The sequence below is a fragment of the Hypomesus transpacificus genome, chromosome 11, assembly GCF_021917145.1.
Source record: "Hypomesus transpacificus isolate Combined female chromosome 11, fHypTra1, whole genome shotgun sequence".
NCBI classification, from domain to species: Eukaryota; Metazoa; Chordata; class Actinopteri; order Osmeriformes; family Osmeridae; genus Hypomesus; species Hypomesus transpacificus.
In genome coordinates this window covers 9,003,224-9,021,896 of record NC_061070.1, presented here as the reverse complement: position 1 = coordinate 9,021,896, position 18,673 = coordinate 9,003,224, and the positions used below count along the sequence as shown (strand labels likewise).

General features: G+C 49.5%; 1 protein-coding gene across 1 annotated transcript in view; it reads left to right on the top strand.

Annotated features, from left to right (window-relative positions):
* Window positions 1–18,673, top strand: part of ehbp1 (EH domain binding protein 1) — an 81,372-nt gene that overhangs the window by 51,064 nt on the left and 11,635 nt on the right. Inside the window, exons 14-15 of the mRNA XM_047029374.1 lie at window positions 18–118; window positions 2,731–2,854. Coding sequence (XP_046885330.1) covers window positions 18–118; window positions 2,731–2,854 — 225 coding nt within the window. The remainder of the gene's footprint in view (window positions 1–17; window positions 119–2,730; window positions 2,855–18,673) is intronic.

Below are 18,673 nucleotides of genomic sequence, written 5' to 3'. Positions count from 1 at the left end.
CACCTCCTGTCTTCCAGAGGTGAAGAGGCAGAGGTCGGTGCCCGAGGATCTGAGGAGAGCAGCAGAGGACAGGGGCGTGCTGATGGACGTGGACGTGCGCCGCCCAACGGAAGATGAAGTACTCTCATGCATTCTTAATGGGACTCGACTTCTGTCCCTCCCTCCGTCCCTCCCTCCCCTTAGATATGTCTATCAGGGACCACTTCCTCCTTCCCCTCCACAAAGAGATTTCCTGTATTGATCTAACAGGGGGGGGGGGGGGGGCATGAGGCTGTGAGATGTTAATTATTACACTAGCAGATAATGGCAGGCCCCTCGCTTTTGAAGAGCGTGTGCGTAGATGTGTTTTAAAAGTCAGTTTGTTTGAAATGGAGTGTGTAGAGTCAGCGTGCCGGCACGCGCATGTGTGTGTGTCACGGGAGAGTATGAGCAAATCTCTTTCTGCCCCCCCCACCTTCACCCACCCCCCAGTGCCTGGGCCCCAGGGTTAATGGGTGTTGAACCTTTCCATTATCCCGATCAGCCAAGAATTACCTGCTGAATGATGTTTGCATTAATATAATATATATGGTAATTTCCCAGCTCTTAATTACGGCCGGGCCGAGCGCAGCAAGAGGAGTGGGCTGATCATGTGTAAAATTGATTTGCCAGGGAAAAAAATATGGTGATAGAGGCGCGGGCGCACAAGAAGGGGTTAGTGTGTGTGTGTGTGTTGGGGGGGAGGGGGGGGGGGTTCTGGGAATCAGCCCCCTGACAGATACACACACACACACTCATTTGAAGAGAGTGCAGGAGGGAAAAGTGCTGTCCTGTGTGGATTCGCAAAAATGTAAAGTTTCTCTCTTTCCGCTCGCTAGTTTCATTCCTATTAAGAAAATCGAGTGCATCAGCAGGAAAAACAACATTTACAGTAGATATTTCCTGGGCATCCTTTAGTGGCACATATGAATAAACATCCACCCCCTACACACACCCTTTTGGAGGAGGCGTCCCCTTCAGGAGTATATACCAAACAGGACGAGAGGGGTGAAGAGGAGGTCAAACAGGGTCTGAACCCATCAACGTGTGTGTGTACGGCCCAACGAGTGTGTTTCAACGTCCCAGTGGGTGGAACTTAACGTCCCAGTGGGTGGAGCTTAAGGCCTGCCTGTGGTAAGAGGGGGGGAGTGGGGATGATGAGACGGAGAGACTTGGCGCTGATGGGAAGGTTGTGGTTTTCCTAGAGAGAGGAGGGTTGAGACGAGGTCGAGGACACTCGGCCCTAATTGGGCGGGGCAGGATGGGAATAGTGACCCCATACGCCTGAGGAACGCTCCGAGCGGTCCATCTTTTGCACGCACACACACACACACACAGTATAACCTCTCATCATCCAATTAGGTTTGTGTGCGTGACATAAAGAATGTTGGAAGAGAGAGAGAACAGAATGCAGTAGGACTACCTCCCTTTACAGTCCCTGTGTTTACATATCATGACCTAGGCTATGGCAGCCCAAACCTCGTCGACTTGGTTGTGCCATAGTTTCATGAGGAAGCCAAAACATGTTGCACTTCTCAGAACAACATCAAAGATGTTATTGTAAAGAAAGGTATTCAGTTTTGAGCGCATGTTACTACGCATGTAACATTGCAAGCAGCCAGCTAACGTTGGCTAGTTAGCTAACAGCATTGCCAGCGGCTCTGACAACACAGCCGTGTTCATCACGTTGGCTCATGATGGAACATGTTTGTCTTCCTGAGACGTCAAGTTCCACACAGGGAACGGATTTTAGCTTCATTTCTTTGATGGATCTCCTCAACATCGAGTCGATTTAGCTTCATGATCATTATGAACTGCGTTCAACTCTATGGCGCTATGCTTTGTGGGTGTTACCTTTTGTTATATATGCTTATCTATATAGCCAATGTGTTTGATTCCATTGTTTACTAAAGCACAACATTGCCTGCAAGAGCACTAAGTTCTCCATAGATCGAGCCTCTTAAGTTAGCTCTCAGAGTGCGCCACATCGATGCATTGGAGCATCACAATGTCAAAGGTTGTCTTCCGAGGGGGCCATGCCCCCAGACCTTCCTTCAGGGTCCAAGGTTCACCCAGCACATACTCAGACCAGCACCCCAATCAGAGACGCAGGTCACATGGTTTGGGCCAAGACGGCTTGGCCTCGACGACAACTTCCATCCAAGTTTTTGCTACCACTAACCGGTGTTGTTTGTAGGCCTTTGTACAATGATTCTAGACAAAGCTGAATCATCTAGACAGCAGCAACATCAAGGGCTGCTATCAGGCCAGGTTTACGTGTCACCTCCCTCTATAAACAGCGCTTTGTTCCCTCTGTAGCTGTTGGGAGAAGAAACACATTTTCTGTAACACCAACCCACCAATGAATTCTCACCATCTCATCCTCCTTCCTTCCCTTCTCTCTCCTACTTCCTTTCCGTCCCTCCATTCTCACCCTCAACCCGTCCCGCCCCCTCTTGTCTCCTTTCCTTTATTCTTGTCTTTCTCACTGCTCTCCCTCACCCTCTCTTTTCTGCTGTTTCCTTCTCATCTCTTTTCCTCCCTCCCTTCCTTTTACCCTGTCTCCTTTCCTTTATTCTTGCCTTTCTCACTGCTCTCTCCCACCCTCTCTCTTTTCTGCTGTTCCCTCTCTCCCTCTCTTCCCTCCCTCTCTTCCCTCCCTCTCTCCCTCTCTTCCCTCCCTCTCTTCCCTCTCCTCCCTTGCTCTCACAGAAGGCGTTCAAAGACACCAGTCAGTATGTGGTCGGGGAGCTGGCCGCGCTGGAGAGCGAGCAGAGGCACATAGACGCGCGTGCGGCTCGCGTGGAGAAGAGGCTGCGCTATCTCATGGACACAGGTACCCAAGCCCAATTACACTGGAAAACTGTTTTGGCAAATTGAGCGTTCATACACGCGCACACACACACACACCGTGCTCAAACTCTTCTGGAGTTTTTTGGTGGCGGGATGTGTGTGAGCATCTTTGAAGCTCCCCCCCCTCCCCCCTTCAAGCACGCACACACACACACGCACACACACACACTCAGTTGAGTTTTGCCGCATGGTGGATATGAAAAGAGGGGGTGGCGGAGGGGTGTGTGTGTGTGATGGAGGGATGAGGGAGAAGGGGGGGGGGGGGGGCGGGGGGGGGGTGGAGTCTGGGATGGAAGAAGAAGAAGGGAGACCTCTCTGGGCCCGGGTGATAAGGGAGCCTTCATGGGGAAACGATAACCGGGTCTGATAGCAGGGGCCCACAGCCTCAGCCATGCCAGCCTCCACACTATTGAACAGTGCGCTCAACCATGCAAGGATACACCCCCTTCCTCCCCCCCAGCCCTTCGCCCTCCCCTAGTACATATCTGGCCTTCATTGATACGCTGCATAAGAGAGGGGGGGGGGGGAGTGGGGGGTTGTATTGAGTTATGGGGGTGAGCATGGAGGGGGGGGGGGGGAGGGTACAGAATTGTAAAATAACGTGAATGGCTACGTGACACAGCTTATGGTCTACAACACGCTCGCGCACACAACACAAACAAATGTATATTTTGGCAGTGTACGGCACAAGATTGTGTGGTTTCGCTAGATTTGGTGGGTGGGGGTAAGCAAAGCTTTGTACAAAAACATGACGGTGTGCACAGCCAACAGGGGGGGGTGGGGGGTGGGGACGACACTATTGAGTCTGTAACTGAAATTTGAGAGACGCATCTCGTCAATGATACTAAACAATAATTCCCCCCCCATACAAGAGTCCGTTTCTCAAATGGGGAGGGAGAGGTGGGGGAGAGATGGCGAGATGGGAGGGAGGGCGGGAGAGAGAGGGAAACTGGGACGGTGGGATTTACTCGCCTCCTCCCCCCCATCCCATTTGGGCCGATATCAAGACTATCTCTCCATTTGTTGTGTTTGCTTTCCTCCTTTCGCCTCCTTCCCTCCATGCCCTCTACCCCTGTTGAAGCCCATGCCATTGTGTCAATCTGAAGGGCTTTTTTCCACTGATAAAGCCCGCTCTACCCAGCAAGGAGCCAGGTTATTTACTTCCAAACACCTTCAGCCAAAAGAGATATATATATATATATATCTACACACACAAACACCCCCGTCCCCCCCCCGAAAAATGAGATTCTGTAGAAAGAAGAGGCAACAGACAAGCGAGGACAGAATAGCAATGGTGTATCAGGGACAGACATTCCCCCGGACACATCCAAACCACCTTGTACAATCAGTCACAAATGAAATGGTGGAAATGCGGCACGGGAGTGAACACTGCTGCTGCTTTTATGCCGCGCTTCCCCTCCCCTGCTCCCTCTCTCCCCCAAACTCCTCGGCTTACGAGGGACTTCATGTTCCTTCTCCACGCTCTTGACTCCGCGTGATACGGGTCGGTCTGGGTTGCAGGAACCCTTCCGAGTCCCTGCTTTACCTGCTCCGATCCCGGTCCGAAAGGATGCTAACGGCTGCTGAGGCTACTAAAAGCCTTAGAATTGCTAACTGCCAACAGTGCAACCTGTCCGTTCCCCCACTGGGATTGTCAGCTCAGCCCTGCCTCTCAGATGGCATGCTACCATCCAATTAGGATTCACTCTGTCTTCAATACTTAGTGTACATGTTGGGGGTATGCTCTAATACTGCATCTGGTGGCATTTCGCAATATGCAACCAGCACTGCTCTGACCACCTTATTTCATTCAGACTGTCTGCAACAAGTATGCACTAGGTAAGCACAGATGTAGTACTTTGAGTAAAGTAGAAGGAATGCAATTTATGATGTGCCCAAGGGCTTCATTTGGAATGAGGTAACTGCTACATGAAAGCTTTTGTGAAATACAACCAGTCAAACCTGTACTTATGCTACAATTATGTTTAGTGCCAATTGGGTTATCGGAACCTTTAATATTTTCTGCATTCCTGTTTTATTGCAATAGTGACAGGGTAAAGGGACAGGCGATGTAGAAAGAGAGTGGGGGAGGACATGCAGGAGAAGGCCCAATGTGGGGGCTCCTGCTGTAAGGCCTCGGCCTAGGTGCTACGCGCTCTAGCAGGCGCTCTACCCATTGAGTCTCCAGGCGCTCTACCCTGTGAGCCACCAGGCGCTCTACCCTGTGAGTCTCCAGGCGCTCTACCCTGTGAGCCACCAGGCGCTCTACCCTGTGAGTCTCCAGGCGCTCTACCCTGTGAGCCACCAGGCGCTCTACCCTGTGAGTCTCCAGGCGCTCTACCCTGTGAGTCTCCAGGCGCTCTACCCTGTGAGTCACCAGGCGCTCTACCCTGTGAGCCACCAGGCGCTCTACCCTGTGAGCCACCAGGCGCTCTACCCTGTGAGCCACCAGGCGCTCTACCCTGTGAGTCTCCAGGCGCTCTACCCTGTGAGTCTCCAGGCGCTCTACCCTGTGAGCCACCAGGCGCTCTACCCTGTGAGCCACCAGGCGCTCTACCCTGTGAGTCTCCAGGCGCTCTACCCTGTGAGTCTCCAGGCGCTCTACCCTGTGAGTCTCCAGGCGCTCTACCCTGTGAGTCTCCAGGCGCTCTACCCTGTGAGTCACCAGGCGCTCTACCCTGTGAGCCACCAGGCGCTCTACCCTGTGAGCCACCAGGCGCTCTACCCTGTGAGTCTCCAGGCGCTCTACCCTGTGAGTCTCCAGGCGCTCTACCCTGTGAGCCACCAGGCGCTCTACCCTGTGAGCCACCAGGCGCTCTACCCTGTGAGTCTCCAGGCGCTCTACCCTGTGAGTCTCCAGGCGCTCTACCCTGTGAGTCTCCAGGCGCTCTACCCTGTGAGCCACCAGGCGCTCTACCCTGTGAGTCTCCAGGCGCTCTACCCTGTGAGTCTCCAGGCGCTCTACCCTGTGAGTCTCCAGGCGCTCTACCCTGTGAGTCACCAGGCGCTCTACCCTGTGAGTCACCAGGCTGCGCCTTGATTGAAAATAATACGGGCAGCCTGCAGTAGCCGTCTCCCAAAGTCAGTCAGCGCTCCGCAAGACGTGCAGCTTGCAGGCTGCGGTCTGTTCCCCCAGCAGCCGAGTGCACGAGTCTCGGCCCACTGGGAAACAGGACTAGCCTGTCGTTCAGGAACACCAGCTACTCCACTGCTAGTGGCTGAGGAGCAACATGGAGGGCATGGTCTGTGTTTACTGACTGAGGCTAGGATCTAGAAAGAATGGGGTTTCTAGAAGGACATCACTGCCATTGATTAAAGGGACTTTAGAAGATGATTCATTTGTTATTCATGTTAAACATTGATGGTGGCCAAACATAAATACAGTACAGACATGCAGTATATATGTACAAACATGCAATGTAGTGATCACATCCAGGTTAAAGAAATAATACTTGTAATATAAAAGTAATCACAAGATGGGTAAGTTGTGTTTTTCTGATCTTTTTGTTTGTTTTGTTTTTTACTGTATTCCCTTTCACTGAAGTATAGGTGGAAACATTGCCCTGGTGCAAACTAGCAGTACGTCCGGGTCTTGCCATGGTAAAGTTCAGATGTGTGACTCTGCCTGGTGTGGTGTGTTGTGCGTCTCTGCTGTGCATGGCCCGGACAGCTGTTAGGTCTGATGAGGATGTCTGAGGAGACATGACACTGACCCGTGACTGATTTCTGCTCTCTGCTTCAGCAGAATTCTGGTTCAGGTTTGCTGTGCCCCCACCCCCCCTCTCTTCCTCTTCTCTCGTTCCCTCTCTCTTTTTTTCTATCCCTCCCATCGCTCTGTCTTATCATTTCCCTCCCTCTCTTTCTCCCTGCCATGCCATTTCAGTCTTTCATTTCGGTATCTCTCTCTTTCTCCCCTTCCTCTCTCTCCTTCCTTCCCCCCCCCGTTCCCCCCCGTTCCCCAGTTAAGGCACAATGCAGAATTTCTGCAGCGTTTTCTATTACGTCGGGGGCTCCCCAGATGAATTCAAAGTAATTGGGGTGGTTAATTTATTTACTCAGAGGCAGTTCACAGCACGTTAAATAATAGAGATAATTGAACAAGAATTGTCAAGTGTCTTCTGATATCAGACACATTACAGGAGGGAGTGTGCATAAAACTCCATTTCTATGCCCCCATTGTTTATGGTAATTAAGTACACAGATTTATTCCTTGGTTGCCTTCCAAGCTTATGGCAAGCGCCATTGTTGTCTTCTATTAATATGTAATCAGTAAATAGTTTAATTTTCTAATCTGCGGTTGGAGAATTCACTTTCTAACAACTCTTAATTACTGCTGGGCTCTAATGAGGCCCGCAGTGCCGCCCCGGCCAGCCAATCAGCAGCCAGCTGGGGTCGGGGGGGGAATTTGAATTCCTGGGGGCGGCCCTTTGCCTAATGAACTTGTTATTTCTGCGCCGGGGGAAGCAGTGTCCTTCACAGCTGCAACGCCGGGACAGCGTTCACCTAACCTTATGACGGTAACATAGGAAGGAGAGGAAGGGGTGCTGTTAATGGATGTTGACATTAAGTATTTATATGGGTTTTATTGAAATTATATAATTGTTTTGGTTTATATTAGTTATTCTAATTATACCACTTTAATTCATTTATCTTAAATAGGATTGCTGCCACTTACCATGCATTTGTGTGTTTTACATGGTGTTTGCATAGCAGGTCATGTTAGCTCAACAAGGTTCTGTCACTTAATGTCTTTATTAGTTACAGTACCACTAAATAGAACCACTAATATACTTTTGACTGTGTATGTGTCATGTCTTGAATGGCTATTGTGCAGAAAGAAAGCCCTGTAAATATCTGACTCTTTTATTGAAATTCAAGCCTCAGATACTGGAAAGCATTCAAATGTATTCTTTGCCTGTCGGAATCCTCTGGCCCCTTTTTGAATACACCCTGCAACCCCCTACCTGGCCCCAGCGCCTATTTACACACACATACAATTTCGAAATGAATATATAACCCGTAACAATGGACGCAATTATCCAAATAATGGCATTTAGCCGTGCCGGCGAGCCAGCCCCTCACCTACTGAGCATGTGATAAGAGATAAACAACACAGGGAGAAGAGAGAAGAATGAGTTTTAGACCCCGAGATTAACATACGTTTAAAAATTGCTCTTGAGGCCGATAAGATTGACACAGGGTTTTATTGCAACCAGCCCCTAATCCCTTTTTGTGTCTGGGCGTCGGGGAGCGGGAGAATCTTTCCAGAAGGATCCAGCGAGGGCTTAATGCAAGTTTACAGCCAGCCAGCCCCTAGATCCTCTCCTCCAGTCCTGTATGCCAGGAGAGGGGCGCACATGCCTTCACATCTGAATGCTGCCGTTTGAGTGGGCCCTCCCAGCTGCTCCTGTGTTCTGGGTGCTGTGTCGACACCTCGTCCACCTGTCGCCCTGGAGCCGTGCCGGATGGGGGCGCATCTTTCGACTGTACAGTAGCTGTGAAAAAGAGAGGTGTCTTTAGACACAGCGTGTATGGTCGGTTATGTAAATATGGTGCTGTTGTAGGTGTCAATATTCCGGGGTTTGATATTAGGCCGTATCTTTCTCCGGCTCTCGTGGTGACGTTTGTTGTGTGTGTGTGTGCGCAAGTTCATATTTCTTCAGCTTTAAAGAAGAAGTGTGTACCTCTCCTGTGCTCGCGCGCCCGTCGGTATAAGCCAGTGTTGTGGTGGCGTCAGCCACTAGTTTGACTAAAGATTTAAGCTCAGCGACGTGAGTGGCATGGGGGGGATGCATTTCTCTTCTCACGCGCCACACACACACACTTCCCGCCTCGTTGTGGCAACACAAACAGCCGGCACAGCTTTAAGTATATTATCAGGACCCGTTCTTTCAGAGACGTATTGCTAAAGAAGCTTAACATTAATTATTGTAACTTTGGGCCGATTACATCCGCGCCTGCCTTGTAAGCACGGGCAGCCTCGTGTTGACCTCCTGTGTGAGAGCTTAAAGACACAAGAATGGCATTTTACCAACTTTAATGGGATAACCAGTATAATCTTTCAGCACTAAGAGGAGAAAAAGTGATGGGACCATAATACCCTCCCCAGTTCTGAGAGGAGAAAGAGAGGCCTCTGGTGTCGCCGGAAATTAGCGCTCTCACTTCATTATTTGTCGTAGTGTTGTCGCCAGTTCCTTTTTCTCCAATAGTCTCTCTCAAATTGTGTTTACACGGAATGTCTGTTTCCTCTTGTGTTTTGCTCTGGTGAAAGGAAGAAAAAGCAACTTCCTCAACAGTTTGCCTTTAGTGCGTGACGCAGGATTGAAAAGGATTCCCGAGTTGATATCGTCTGCAACCTGCTTACATTTCCTCGTTAAGAGGACAGGCTAATAGACCCCTTAATAGGTAATACTAACGTTGCAGTTTTCTCCACAACAAAACAATTTTAAATAAAAGCTGTGTGTGCCGTTAGCAATGTGAACACATTTCCATTTTTCCTCTTGTTTTTAAGTGGTTCAAACAATGGTTGTTTTGGCTTGTTTTCTGTGTGTGCCAGTGGCCGCCGGGTTTCATTGAGTTAGAACCCAGATTAGACCCGCCCTCCCTCACTTAATCTTCTCGGCCATTTGAATGTTTGAGCAGCAAAACTATTTAATTAGTTAACTTGCAAGGGGACTCTTCTTCACAAACACCCCCCCCCCCCACCCCCCTCCAGTCCACTCCGACTCTTTCACTTTAACCCCCTACCTCCCCATCCTTCCATTCCCAGATGTGCATTTTTTTTCTTTCACATTTTTTTTTCCCCTCTTCTTCCCAGCTCGGTGTCAACTCTTTCAAACATTCTTTAACAGTCAGGATGAAAGGGGGATTTTTAGGAAGATTAGGGAGCGGGGATCCTCTAGGCATTGTCTGAGAATCCTCAGATAAAACGAGCTGGGGTGGATGAAGTCGACGGGAGGGAGGTAGGGGTGGAGAGGAGGGGAAGGCAGCGCTGGGGTTGAGGGGGGGGGGGGGGGGGCGGGGACAGTAACTAACTGCCCACTGCCATCCTAAGACTTGTTATTTAGATTTTGATCATTAAAACCTGCATAAGAAATAATTGGCGTCCAGCCTCCCCTCCTTCCCTCCCTCCTTCCCTCCCTCCTTCCCTTCCTCCTCTTTCCTTTCTCTTTTCCTCTGTATCCTATATCCCCCCTTCGTGTCCTTCTTGTTTGCGGTTTGGCTGCTTTGGGTCTTCGAATCATTTTTGGTGCGAGCTAAAGTTGCTGGGTGTGATGGGGGGCTGCCTCTCGGGCCGCCAGTGATAGGGCCGATTAACATTTGGGGGGGGGGGGGGGGGGGTGGGGGGGGGGGGGGGGGTGCTTATGATAATCTCCTCTTTATTGCACCGTCCCGCCATTGCTTTTATCAGCCGCCACTCCAACTGCGACCCCAGCAGAAGTCCCTCCCCCTCCAAAAAAAAGAGCTGCCAAGCAAATCCACACAAACACACACACACACTCACTCACACACACACACACACAGTGCAAGAGTACATCCATTCACACAGCCCCAAAAACCTTATGGCACAGGGACAGAGAGTGGCTTTTTAGTTTTTGTTTCTAGTTTTTTTTTTTTGTGTTGGAGCTTAGTCCTGTTTATTTTCCAATGCAAAATATTTCCTTTGATTTGAAATTATCTCTGCGTTTTGGTTTTGAATTTAAGCTCTGAGACATTTTAATCCGTTTTTATGTATGCTTCGTGTTTGTGTTCTAATGTAAACTTTATTTTGTTTGCGTATTTAGGGAAATTAATTTGAATTTTTGGGTGGATGCTACTATAGGCCTGTGGTTTATGGTGGAGTGGGGGTGCAGTCTTTTGCATAATTGATCATTATTTGGTTAACAAATTGCTGCCCAATGACATAATTGAATTTCAGCTATGCCAGTCAATTAATAGAGCCTTTCTCATGGTAACTGACGCAGAAGCACTCGACAATGCAGGTTAATGACCGGGGCTGGGTCGGTAATGACACCATTCAGTTGCTAACACGCCTGCCCACTATGCCACTCTTGTCATTCCCCCCTTCCATTCCATTTCCCATTGTAATGACCACTCCGGGCTACAGATTCCAACAGCTGTCTTTCCCAATACATTCCCATTTGAATAGCAGTTTAGGGGGGACAGTTAACATGTGTATATTGACTCTCCATGCCTGAGTATGTGGGGGGAGGGGGGGGGACGGTGCTTAGCGTTTGTGCTGCCCTGTTAGTGCCAGGTTTTAGGGATAATACGCTATTTCTTGAGCGATACAGTAGTATTTAGTATTGAGGCTGATTATAACAAAGGGAGGATATTTTTGGCTGTCCTTAAGCAAACCTTGAATAGAGGAGAGGGGGGGAGGGAGGGAGGGAGTGGAAGGAAACCCCAGAATCCACAATCAAGCTGTAAGGGAGGATGACTAATGGTGTTAGCACACGCACAGCCATTACTTGAGTCGCCGATTAATTCATTAAGCAAATTCAACATTAACCGCTCCGGCCTCCTGCGGAAAGGCGTGCAATATGACACCTCTCAAATTTGTTCTAACATCCCCATGTCCCCGGGGGGGGGGGGGGGGGGGGGGGGGGGGGGGTGAGCATGCCTCCCCTTCGCTAATGGAGGGGGCGGGCCCAATTATGCAAAGCAGGCCCGGGCTGTCTGTCAGCAGACCAGGGGGCAGCTCCTCTGGGGGTTATCACGCTTGTCTGTTTCTCTCTCTCTCTGTCTCTCTCTCTCTCTCTCTCTCTCTCTCTCACTCTTTCTCTATAAGGGTGTATTTCTATAAGCTCCCTCTCCTCCCCTCACCCTTTGTTGTTGTTGTATCATCTCTTAGCGGGCCTGTCTCTCGCCTTGTATGTTCCTTCACCCAAATGCTAGTTCCCGACAGATCACTTGAGCGCTGACACAACTGTTGAGGGGCCAGATGTTGTATGCAAGCTGTCTGGTGAGGTGCTCTCTGCAGGGAGCCTGGCTTTGTCTTTCTGCTCACAATCAAAAGTCACTCCACCCCTCCACCCCTCCCTCCACTCCTCCTCAAGAACCCGGATGTTTAACAACTCTGTGTGTGTGTGTGAACATACACTCAGGGAGAAACCTCCTACCTGGCTTTACTCACCAAAACCACCCCCTCTCTCTCTCACACACACAGACACATTTTTCTGTCCTCTGGAGCTTGTGTTTGAGCACCACATCCCTTAAGGCTGGTGCTCGCCAGACCCCAGCTAGATGGCATTGTAGCCCCCCTCTATACAAATCTATTTACATTGGAATAGGAGCCCAGCGAGGGGCCTAGGTGGGCTCCTGTGACTCAGGCAAACGAAGTAGCAGTGAAGAACCAACTAACCCAAGGCCCTAACAAATACATGAAGGCTTGGCTAAATCCCAGAGATAATGGCTGCTGTGTTAAAGACTAAAGCATGGCGAGAGAAAGGGGGAGGGCGGGGGGGGATGAGTGAGGGAGAGAGAGAGATTGAGAGAGAGAGAGGGGGGAGAGAGGGGATTACTCTGGCGTTTTGCATCAGTTGCTTTCTGCTGGGTGGCCCTCCTTGTCAAAGAGAAGAAGGGAGAGAGGGGCAACTGCAGGAGAGGGAGGAAAAAGAGAGTAGGGGGGAGAGGGGGAGAAAGAGAGGGAGAGGGAGGAGAGTGTTGAACGCCACAGCCGTTCACATGGCACATTGAGAAAAGGAGTGCTCTTAATTCCATCAAAGCAGGGCTAAGAATTGGCCATTCATTTATTCCAACCTCCCCACCCCCCACCCGACGATCACCACACCCCCATCCATTGTTCCTTCAATTGTTGATCGTTTCTGTAACATCTGGTCCGTATCACACAGCCATAACCGACAGTCAACCAGTGCGTGTGAGAGCGTGCATTCGTACGTCGGTGAGCACAATAGGATGGACCGCATTTACATTTTTCAGTATTCAATCGTTGGTTAAAGAAAAGAGGCCTTGCCGCAATTTAGTGGTTGATAAAGGTCTTCCTTTGAAGGTTGATAACCTACAAACCAGGGTCACCAAAATGACTTGAGTAGAATGATAGACGGGAGATGGATGGAGAGGAAGGGGAGGGTTGTATCAGAAGAATGAATTCATTGTGCTGTTAAATGTTCATCACATCTTTAAAGCAGGAAATAAGCAGGCAGCAGGCAGGCTTGTACGCGAGCCATATCGGGGCCCGTGGAACACGACTGACAGTGTGTGTGTGTGCAATCCCAGCCCTGATTGGAGGGTGTCGCGAGGGCCAGCAGATTATAACTGGCCATAGTCGCTCCCTCCAGCTCCAGGGATGAGCTGAGCTGTTGACATTCTGCGGGGTCATCATCCCCAGATAGCAGGGGCCAATCGCCCGGATCACACTGATAAACCCCTCCACACACACACTAACTCACACACACACACACACACACATACACACCACTAGACCTTTACCCACCTCTCCACAGCCTATTTTGCTTCCAGCTTGGGAGAAGGGGGAATTCAATGGAGAAAGAGAGAGAGAGGTGGGGAGAGGATGAGGCTAAAACATAGAGAGGGAGTGAAAGTGACACCATGGGCTAGGCCCAGGTCCTCAAGGTATGTATTTAGTGTAGCATATTCAACAGGAGATCATTGACTACGTTGAGATGATCATAGAGATGAGCATGTCTTGTATTTTACGTTGGCGCGATACTTCGCGACGTCACTCCTCTGCACTGCAGGGTTTTTTTGTCCCACAAGTGAAACCTGAGGCTCATAGAGTAGGAGCCATAGGGGCTTCTATGCTGCCTGTCTCTGTCTGTCTGTGTCTGTCTCTCGTCTGTCTCTGTCTGTCTCTCTTTCTGTCCTGTGTCTCCTCCCTTCTCCCGCTATCTCTTTCTCTCTTCTGTTTCTCTCTTTCTAATTGTCTCTCTCTCTCCTTGATGCATGTGCTTGGTACATGTGCATGATGCTGACACCTCTTATATAACGGCCCCCTCTTCTGTACACACTTAACACACACCGACACTTAACACACTCGCTCCCTGTAAAGGTCCCTCAAGCAACAAGGGGGTCTCGTTCTACAGAGAAAGACCCCCGAATGAAAGGGAGCGGTATGCAGCCTGCACTTAGCATGTGGTCCCTATCTATCTATCTCACTCTGTCTCCTTCTCTTTCTCTCCGTCCTGCCCCTGGACCCTCCACACCCCCCCCCCCCCCCCCCTCCATAATTGCACCCACTCTTCCCTGCTAATAATCAAAAAAGCCCCCCTGTGGCAGAAGTACCTCGCATTAGGGAGTGTGGAGATCACTCCTCCGTTAATAGGATGATGTCTTTTGGCTTTTGTCATGAGATTATTAGGCCCCAGATAGCTTCCTCTCTTCCTCTCAGCTCTTACACACAGTGCCTTGGAGAGTCCCAGTCGAGTGGAGGTAGAGGAATACCAGGCGAGGGCATTGTTCAGGAGGTTGTATAGTCAAAAGAGGGCTTAATGATGTACCTTATAGGGGGGTAACACCAGGTGAGCTACTGTCAGCTACTCAATTGCTACTGGCACACACACACACACACTGTCTCCCCCTATCCCCCCATCTGCCCCTTCTTGCTATATTAATTACCTGAAGTGTTATGGTCTTGTCGAAATGCTCTTGATTCAGACACGCCACGTACAACACAGCCCGAGCTAGCCTAAAGTGCCGGAGAAAAAAGTAAAGCAATAAGAAAGGTTTATTTTCTACCTCCAATAGATAATTTGAGTATTTTTTTGGATATTTTTGTTAGAAATGGTTTCCAGGTTTCTCAGACACTTAAATTAGTGTACTGTATATAAAAATTGTTATGGTTGTAGATTTAGAATGTCGCTGGATTTTGTTCAACTTTATGATGATTACTTGGGAGTAGAAATAAACGTTCAGTACTGCTTTGTTCATCTTTCATATTGTGGTTAGGTTTATACAGATACTGCGCTATGATGTGCGTTCATATATGTGTGTGTGTGCGCATACGGCCCAATGGTGCCGTGGTATCAATGTGTCCCTGTCTATCTGGTTAATTTCTCTATCTGTTTCTAAGTGTGTGCTAGCGAGGCAAGCTTATGTCGCTAACGCGTGTTTGTGTGCGTGTGCGCGTGTGTCTGTGCGCGCGTCTTCTGTACAGCCGTCTGGCCTTCTAACCCGGGCTGAGATGGACAGGACAGTGGGAACCTGAAGAGAGAGAGGAGAGACAGGACAGTGGGAACCTGAAGAGAGAGAGGAGAGACAGGACAGTGGGAACCTGAAGAGAGAGAGGAGAGACAGGACAGTGGGAACCTGAAGAGAGAGAGGAGAGATAGGACAGTGGGAACCTGGAGAGAGAGAGGAGAGACAGGACAGTGGGAACCTGGAGAGAGAGAGGAGAGACAGGACAGTGGGAACCTGGAGAGAGAGAGGAGAGACAGGACAGTGGGAACCTGAAGAGACAGACAGAGGGACTGCTGCCACCAGCCCATAGTCTGCCACTGTCTGATAATGTTTATTGATTGGGAGGAAAAACACAATTTGATGGAGTGGGGGAGCGAGGGAGAGAGGAAGGGGAGTGGAGGAGTGTATTTGTGTGATTGTCACGGCTCGTCTGATGCTGCAAGACAAAATGAATTTACTGGCGGTATGACTTCTGGTGTCGTCTGACCCACTTTTTCTACATGCGAATGGTTTTTCCGAAATAAACCCTATGGAAATGTGGAAAAACAAAAGGAGGGGAGTAGCTGGATTAGAGGCTCTGATGAGAGTCTCTGTTCAGCAAGGTGAACTACCGAAATACACATTTCAGCTTAAGAGGAAATCTATTACTGAGGGTTGTTTGCACAAGACTCTCCCAACCTTACTCCTTACACACACACACACACACACACAGACACAGAACTTTGCGGTGAAGTGAGAGGTGTTTGGAGGTTGTCAGGCTGCTAGCTTCTGGGTTGGCAGTGTTTGTCCAGGGGGGTGTGTACCGAGAGGGAGAAGTGATGGAGAGCGAGGGAGATGAGGGGAAGAAATATTTGGGGGGGCAAACCCATCATCTGTGTCGAGCGTTCTCACTGACACACACACACACACAGGGAACACACATTCAGACAATGACATGAAAGGCGCTGGGGGTGATAACGGTGTATGTACAGACTCAAAGTACCCATCTCATTAAAAGCGACTTTGCCGACCCCTCTCCTCGCCCTCCGAGTTTGTCTCCCTGCCGTTTAACACCACTTATGATTATGAATTCCCTCCCTCCGCCTCCTCTCTCCATCTCCCACCCCCACCCCCCCTCCCCTCTGCTGTCATTGTAAGCCGTAAAGCAAGCATTCGTTGACAATTGACACCAGTGGAAAAGGCGGCCATTGAAACCTGTACGAGGGGAGGCTTATTTTCCGTCTCTCCCTCCCCCCCCCCCCCCCCACAATTTTCTTCTCTTCCTTTACCGAGGGAGGCAAGAATGAATTGGTTAATGTGTTCCATTCACAGACATTATATCCAGGTTCAATAAAGCAGGAATTTGCTCCATTCGCCAGACCATTGTAGCATTGAAGAAAGAGAAAAGGCCTTCCACCCTCCCTAAAACCCTCCACGCTGCTCCGGGAGAGATGTGGAGAGGAGGGGCGGGGGGGGTGGAAAATGGAGATGGAAAGTGTGTGACTGGGATATGAGTTGCAATAGCCTATTGGTGATTTTTGGTTTACATTGTAATTGTCATTTCAATAATTTGATCGAGATTGGAGGGCTTGGTTAATTTGGGTAACTGTGTAGCTGTCCTTTAAAGCCAGCCCTTGGGAATATAAAAGAGAGTGCCCGAAGAGAGGCTGAAATTGAGTTAGCATTTAACCAGTTTGGCTTGAACAAGAGAGAATGTGTTTGACCTGTTATGCCACCAGTGACAGTCCTCTTCTCTGGTACAAAGGCCTGCTTTGCCTTATCCAGAAGATTAGCGCTAGAAGGCTAGACCAAAGCTAAACTAGCTAGCCTGCTAGTGGGTTCTTTCTCTCTTTCTCACACACACAAACACACACACTCTTGCTCCCTCACACACACTCTCTAATTCTCTCACACACACACACACACACACACACACACACTCTCTGTTGTCCGCTAACAAGGCACTAGCTCCTTTAGCTTGGTCGGCCACTCACAGTAATTAAATCAAGCCTTTAGTAGGCTACTTACTTACCCACAATCCCCGCACCCCCTCCGGTCACCACCACTGCAAACCCATCAGATTACTTCAGCCCCAACCCCCACCCCCTTCATGCATATTCAGATCGCCACGGCGACGGCTTCTTAATGAGCTCTTACTTAATCACGGGAAACAATGTTCATCTTGTGCTCCCCCCCCCCCCCCCCCATTCTTCATTGCCTTTGTGTTTGTCTCCGTCCTCGTGGTCCCCGCTGGACACCCACAGCAGCAGCAGAAGGGAGAGCGGAGAGCAGACCACGAGGCTCGTTACACAATCAAACACTGTGGAGCGTTCAGGACTCAGCCCAAGAGCAGAAGTTGCTGTGTGCTGCACCCCCCTCCCCACCCCTCCATGCCCACACACACACACACACACACACACACACACACACACACACACACCGTTCCCTTTTAAAAAGTCTGATTGACAAATTGGATTATTTTTCATTGGATTAAACAGAAAAATGGACGGATAAGAAATGAGAAGAGCGTGCTGTGATCACAGGCTATATGATATTTATTTTCTCTCTTGTTCTCTTTTATTCCCCTTCACTTCCCTTTGTCCAGTGTTCCTTTATTGACAGAAACAATGGTTTTTGCCTGACCCGTCAAGCCAATTATTACTGGTGAGGTTGGATCAAATCATAACATGCAGCCATTTGATTGAAAACAGAGGAACTAAGTTTGGCTTCCAACGATGTAAACCGTTCACTTAACAATTCACTGATTTACAAAAGTGTCTGCACCAGTCCCAAAATATTTTTTTAATTTGCATGGTTCAAGTCAGTGTGTGTGTGTGTGTGTGTGTGTGTGTGTGTGTGTGTCACTGGGTGTAGCTGTCAGGTGATAATCAGTGTGGGCCACCAGGACAAGCTGCAGGTTTAGCACCACAGGGGGTTTTCATTATTCCTATCTGGTCTGAATGGAACACGGGCCAAGATGGCTATCTTAATCTTATTTGGCTATAGAAGCTAGCTTGCTCACCCACACAGACGTTCTCTACTTGGCCATGAGCCTCGTGATGCACCGTGTTCTTTGTTGTGTGTGTGTGAGGACAAACGGAAATCTGATCAAGTGCTAGGATCTATCGCGAGTATCTTGTTTGTTTCTGTGTGAGCGTGTGTCCGGCCTTTGATTGTATCTCGACGTATGTGTGCTTGACCATTTTGGTACGGGAAGCTAGTGGGGTTTCATAAAGCCTTTTCATCCCTTAGACAGTGTAAGAAAAAACCCCGGTCTGGAGGTATAAGAGAGGGGGGTGAGCCTTTAACACATCGTGTCACACACGGTGTATTATGTGGAGGACCGTCCCAATGTGCTTACAGAACAACTAGACAACTCAGGATGTTTTAAGGGACACCTTTGTTTGTGTCGTGTATGTGTGTGTGCGTGGCTGGTAGAGAACAAAGCAGACACCTGAGGTGTCTTGAGGTCAGAGTTGAGCTTGACAAAGAGGTAAACAAGCAGCTGTTCTCTGCCCTAACCCCCCTCCCTCCATTCACCTTCCTCTGCCCCTCTAGACCATTCCAGCTCCTTCCACTTGCTCCTCCCTATCTTACTCCGCACCTGCCTTTCTCCCCTTCACTATGTTCCCCATCCCAAATCACTCCTTTTTTCTCACCCAAA